The sequence below is a fragment of the Rhinopithecus bieti genome, unplaced genomic scaffold (genome assembly GCF_001698545.2).
Source record: "Rhinopithecus bieti isolate Rb0 unplaced genomic scaffold, ASM169854v2 scaffold_70516, whole genome shotgun sequence".
Taxonomy (NCBI): Eukaryota; Metazoa; Chordata; class Mammalia; order Primates; family Cercopithecidae; genus Rhinopithecus; species Rhinopithecus bieti.
Window position 1 is genome coordinate 496,643 of NW_016826783.1, and position 6,000 is coordinate 502,642.

Genomic DNA, 6,000 nt, shown 5'->3' on the forward strand with positions numbered 1-6,000 from the left:
AACCCAAACGCAGGTGCTTGGCGACACCGTCCTTCTGGCATTCAGTGTGGTCCAATAGAATGTCTGCAGCGATGGAGACAGGCGGCATCTGGGCTGCCCAACACCACCAGCCACAGGCGGCCTCTGAGTCTTTGAAGTGTGACTATGTGACTGAGGGACAAAATGTTTCATTGTGTTTCACTGTAACTCATGTACATGCAAACAGTGACGTGCGGCCGGTGTGCTGGACAGTGCAGGGCCGCTTGCTTGGGCTGTGGGCCTCTTTCCTCCCTCTGCCTCCACACTGTCAGCACATGCTATGGGTTGTCACTTCAAACCGTTACCCCCGTCATGGCTGGGACCTGGGTCTCAGCCCCCATCGCCTCTCACCTGAGTGGTTACAAAGGGAGCAGGTGCAGTCCCCACGTCCACCTTTGCTCCTACAGTCTCTTCTCAGCTTGGCAGCAAGAAGGATCCTGCCCAGCTGCATGAGCGTGTCACTCCTCTGCCTTCCCATCTCACAGCAAAAGCCCTTCTGAGGGCTTAAGAAGCCCCATTGCCTCTTCCCCTCCCTCCCCCTCCGTCATTACTCCCCCGCCTCACTCCACTGCAGCCACTAGGTCCTCACCCTGCCCCCCACCCACCAGGCAGGCTCCCAACCCAGGGTACCTGCAGCTGCTCTTCCCTCATCCCCCGCCCCACTCCACTGCAGCCTAGTACTAGGTCCTCGTCCTGCCTCCTACCCACCAGGCAGGCTCTCAACCCAGGGTATCTGCAGCTGCTCTTCCCTCAGACACCCACCCACATAGCTCGTTCCCCTACTTCCTCCAGTGTGTGCCAAAGTGTCACCCTCCCTGACCACCCCATTGAAAACTTCAGCATCAGCCCCCACCCAGCACTCCCTCCCACCTTCCCTGTTTCTTCAACGTTCATCTCATCCACATAGAATTTACCTGCTTACCATCTTCTCCCCCTGAGAGCACCAGGAGGGCAGGGATTTTTGTCTGTGTTGTCCACAGAGGTATCCCCAGCACCTAGAGTGCTTGGCACAAAGTGGGTGGTCCAGAAATATTTGATGGATTAATTGATTTGGCCAAGAGGTGGGCCAGGAAAGAGGTGACCTCTAACTGAGTTAGAGGTTATCCTTGCTGTGAAGAACACTGGGTTCTGAATATAGCATTGTCCAGGATGTCAAGAGACCCAGGTTCAAGTCCACCCAATGGCCTATGCAGGGCCCTTGGCGACTGAGTATGCTTCCTAATCTAGAAAGTGGGAAGACAGAGCTCTGTCTTGCCTGCCTCCTCGGGTAGCTGAGGACATCATGACATAATAAGTGCAGAAGCCGTTTGTGGGCCTCGGGGAGAGGGGGAAGGGGTGTACCGGGCATCCTGATGAGGATTCCCCAGGCAAGCGTTTGGGAGGAGGTTAATTGAGGAAACTGACAGCTGCATCCAACTCACTGAGAGACGGTGGTGGCCAACTGTAATTCTGCGACACAAAACAGCTTATTCTTGCAGGCCTTCTCATAGGGCAGCTGTAACCAGACAGAGAGAGTCACAATCAGCCCAGGCCCTGCCTTCCCCAGCAGCCCTGCCTCTGGCTCTTCTCCCTAGGATGCTTAGGGCTGTGCCTCCTGCTCCCCCTGAGAAGTGCAGTTCCAGGGAGGTAAGGGTGCAGGCTGGGAGTGTCCCCGAAGAACAGGGACTGTGACATTCCTGGGTGACATTCCTGGATCTGTCCTATAACATGGGCACACTGTGACCCAGTCCTCTGGCCAAGGTGAAAACTGGGGTGACCTTCACGGAATGTTAGCTGTGCCCATTCCATTGACATCATGCGAATTAAGCAGCAACACACAACTCACGCCTTTGAACGTTTAGGGAGTAGACACCCTATGCGAAGAGAAACTTCCTTAGTCTTTTCGGGTGTAGGCAGGAATGGGGATACCTAGCCAAATATTGTCAAGGTCCAGGCCTTGGAGGTTCTCTTCCTCATGGCTAGTCATCTGGTTTTTGTTTGTTTGTTTGTTTGTTTTCAGATGGAGTCTCGCTCTGTTGTCCAGGCTGGAGTGCAGTGGCGTGATCTTGGCTCACTGCAACCTCCGCCTCCCGGATTCAAGCAATTCCCCTGCCTCAGCCTCCCAAGTAGCTGGGATTACAGGCATGTGCCACCACGCCTGGCTAATTTTGTATTTTCATTAGAGAAAGGGTTTCACCATGTTGGGTGGTCCAGAAATATTTGATTAATTAATTAATGTGGCCAAGAGGTGGGCCAGGAAAGAGGTGACCTCTAACTGAGGTAGAGGACATCCTCGCTGTGAAGAATACTGGGTTCTGAATATAGCATTGTCCAGGATGTCAAGAGACCCAGGCTCAAGTCCACCAAGGTTCAAGTCCACCCACCACCAGGTTGGTCTCAAACTCTTGACCTCAGGTGATCCACCTGCCTCGGCCTTCCAAAGTGTTGGGATCACAGGCATGAGCCACCGTGCCCGGCCTGGCTAGTCATCTCTCTAAGCTAACTATTTCCCTTGCAATCTTGCCTACGCATAACCAACTAATTCTGAAAGCCACATTTCATTTTTTTTTTTTTTTTTTTTTGAGATGGAGACTTGCTCTGTCACCCAGGCTGGAGTGCAGTGACACGATCTCAGCTCACTGCAAGCTCCGCCTCCCGGGTTCACGCCATTCTCCTGCCACAGCCTCCCGAGTAGCTGGGACTACAGGCACCCGCCACCTCGCCCGGCTAGTTTTTTGTATTTTTTAGTAGAGACGGGGTTTCACCGTGTTAGCCAGGATGGTCTCGATCTCCTGACCTTGTGATCCGCTCGTCTTGGCCTCCCAAAGTGCTGGGATTACAGGCTTGAGCCACCGCGCCCGGCCTGAAAGCCACATTTCAAAAGGCCCCATGGAGGTTGAAAAGCTCCAGTGTGTGTTTTTAAAAATTCCAGTATTCTAACGTGGCTGGGTCTGTTTTTGTATTATGAAGGAAGGCAGCCAGTTCCTCGGCTGGAGAGCCCCTGCACTTCGCACTTCTCTCCCGACAGCCACCTCAGCAGCTTTCTGCAGTCTGTTCCCATGGCCTAGGGTGGGAATGAGAACCCAGAGCTTGAAAGGAAACTTTCTACTTCCTGCGGAAGGGGGATGCCATTTGCAGAGGTCACAGCGTGGAGCTCTCTCTAAGTGGGTCAACAGTCTCATGCAGGGTTTTTTGTTGAATTTTTAATATAGCTGAGTAGCCCGATCTCTTCCACCCAGCCCCAGCGAAAGAGAATGGGGTTAAGCCAGCTAAACTCCCAGCTAGAACGCATTCTCTGGTAACATCGGTGTGCCTAACACCACATAATTTTTCCTCACCCGTTTTATACAGGGAATAAATTTTTAAAAATCTCTTTGCCAGCCCGGGTGCGGTGGCTCACGCCTGTCATCCCAGCACTTTGGGAGGCCGAGACAGGCGGATCACGAGGTCAGGAGATCGAGACCATCCTGGCTAACATGGTGAAACCCCGTCTCTACTAAAATACAAAAAACATTAGCTGGGCCTGGTGGCGGGCGCCTGTAGTCCCAGCTACTCAGGAGGCTGAGGCAGGAGAATGGCGTGAACCCGGGAGGCGGAGCTTGCAGTGAGCTGAGATCGCGCCACCACACTCCAGCCTGGGCGACTGAGCGAGACTCCGTCTCAAAAAAAAAAAAAAAATCTCTTTGCCATAGCATAATAATCAACGCTGGTTAAGGAAAGACACATAAAGAGATGTTAAGCAGGATACAACCTCAAGGCATCTCACCATAAAATGAGATGTGCTTATTGATGCCACAGGCAAACAGCACTAGGCATAGGACACATCCACAGTGGGTGCCTCCTGAGATGGTGTACGGAGAAGAACACACTTTCCTTCCGTGATATTCCAAACAGAAAGCAGAGACAAATTTCTGCTTTTGTGGGAAAGCAGACAACAAGCAAATACATGAGAGAAACAGGGAAATACTATGTATCAGCAAGACTGTACTAAAAATTAAAATACTGTGGGCCAAGCGCGGTGGCTCACGTCTGTAATCCCAGCACTTTGGGAGGCCAAGGCGGGTAGATCACTTGAGATCAGGAGTTCGAGACCAGCCTGGCCAACATGGGGAAGCTCCGTCTCTACTAAACTTACAAAAATTAGCCGAGCGTGGTGACACACGCCGGTAGTCCCAGCTACTCGGGAGGCTGAGGCAGGAGAATTGCTTGAACCTGGGAGGCGGAGGTTGCAGTGAGCTGAGATCACACCACTGCACTCCAGCCTGGGCAACAAGAGCAGAACTCTGTCTCAAAAACAAAACAAAACAAAACAAGAATGCATAACCTGAATCTAATTATGAAGAAACATCAAATTGAGGAACATTCCACAAAAGGACTGGCTTGTACCCTTCAAAAATGTTTTTTTTTTTTTTTTTTGAGACGGAGTCTTGCTCTGTCGCCCGGGCTGGAGTGCAGTGGCCGGATCTCAGCTCACTGCAAGCTCCGCCTCCAGGGTTTACGCCATTCTCCTGCCTCAGCCTCCCGAGTAGCTGGGACTACAGGCGCCGGCCACCGCGCCCGGCTAGTTTTTTGTATTTTTTAGTAGAGACGGGATTTCACCATGTTAGCCAGGATGGTCTCGATCTCCTGACCTCGTGATCCGCCCGTCTCAGCCTCCCAAAGTGCTGGGATTACAGGCTTGAGCCACCGCGCCCGGCCTCAAAAATGTTAATGTCAGTAAAAGACAAGGAAAGACTGAGAAACTCTTCCAGATTAAAGGAGACTAAAGATAAATAACTATAGAACGCTATGAATGATCCTGGACTAGAACCTTTTTTTTTTCTTTTACTATAAAGGATATTAATAGGACAACTGGCAAGATTTGAATAAAGTTTGTAGATTAGATAATAGTATTTTATCAATGTGAATTTCCTGGTTTTGATTATTGTACTATGTTAAGACAATACCTTAGTATTGAGGAAATATATATTGAAGGTTTTTTTGTTTGTTTTGTTTTGTGTTTTGTTTTTTGAGACGGAGTGTTGCTCTGTCACCCTGGCTAGAGTGCAGTGGCACGATCTTGGCTCACGACAACCACTGCCTCCCGGATTCAAGCAATTCTCCTGCCTCCGCCTCCTGAGTAGCTGAGACTACAGGCATGCACCACCACACTGGACTAATCTTTGCATTTTTAAAATTTTTATTTATTTTTATTTTTTTGAGATGGAGTCTTACTCTGTTGCCTAGGCTGGAGTGCAATGGCACAGTCTTGGCTCACTGCAACCTCTGCCTCCTGGGTTCAAATGATTTTCCTGCCTCAGCCTCCCTAGTAGCTGGGATTACAGGTGCCTGCCACAACACCCGGCCAATTTTTGTATTTTTAGTAGAGACAGGGTTTCACCATGTTGGTCAGGCTGGTCTCGAACTCCTGACCTCAGGTGATCCACTCGCCTCAGCCTCCCAAAGTGCTGGGATTACAGGTGTCAGCCAGGGTGCCTGGCCGACAAAAGTTTCTTATGACACTACCCGCCTGTCTAAGCCGCACTGATGGGCACCAGGAGGAGAGGCCAGGGTACAGGTTTGGTGGGGCCATTCAGCCTGAAGGCCCCGGCAGGGCGTGAACAGGCAGGTGCACCAAAGGGCATCCTCTCTGCAGTGCAAGACAGGACAGCTCCGATCTAGCTCCCACAAGGGACCCCCACCACAGCGCCATCAGAGTCGCTTGCCAAGTGAAGTCCCCAGGATGCACATGCTTTATTAAATATGTAGCAAGCAGTGGCCAGGCGCGGTGGCTCACGCCCGTAATCCCAGCACTTTGGGAGGCCGAGGCGGGTGGATCACGAAGTCAGCAGATCGAGACCATCCTGGCTAACACGGTGAAACCCCATCTCTACTGAAAATACAAAAAAATTAGCTGGGCATGGTGGCGGGCACCTGTAGTCCCAGCTACTCGGGAGGCTGAGGCAGAAGAATGGCGTGAACCCAAGAGACGGAGCTTGCAGTGAGCTGAGATCATGCCACTGC

General features: G+C 51.5%; 1 protein-coding gene across 1 annotated transcript in view; it reads right to left on the minus strand.

Moving 5' to 3' along the window:
* ITGAE (integrin subunit alpha E) overlaps positions 1 to 6,000 on the minus strand; it is a 78,869-nt gene that overhangs the window by 22,944 nt on the left and 49,925 nt on the right. The window contains exons 19-21 of the mRNA XM_017863581.1: positions 5,646 to 5,647; positions 1,927 to 1,976; positions 1,440 to 1,581 (exon numbers count right to left, since the gene is read on the minus strand). Of these exons, the coding sequence (XP_017719070.1) occupies positions 1,440 to 1,581; positions 1,927 to 1,976; positions 5,646 to 5,647 (194 nt within the window). The remainder of the gene's footprint in view (positions 1 to 1,439; positions 1,582 to 1,926; positions 1,977 to 5,645; positions 5,648 to 6,000) is intronic.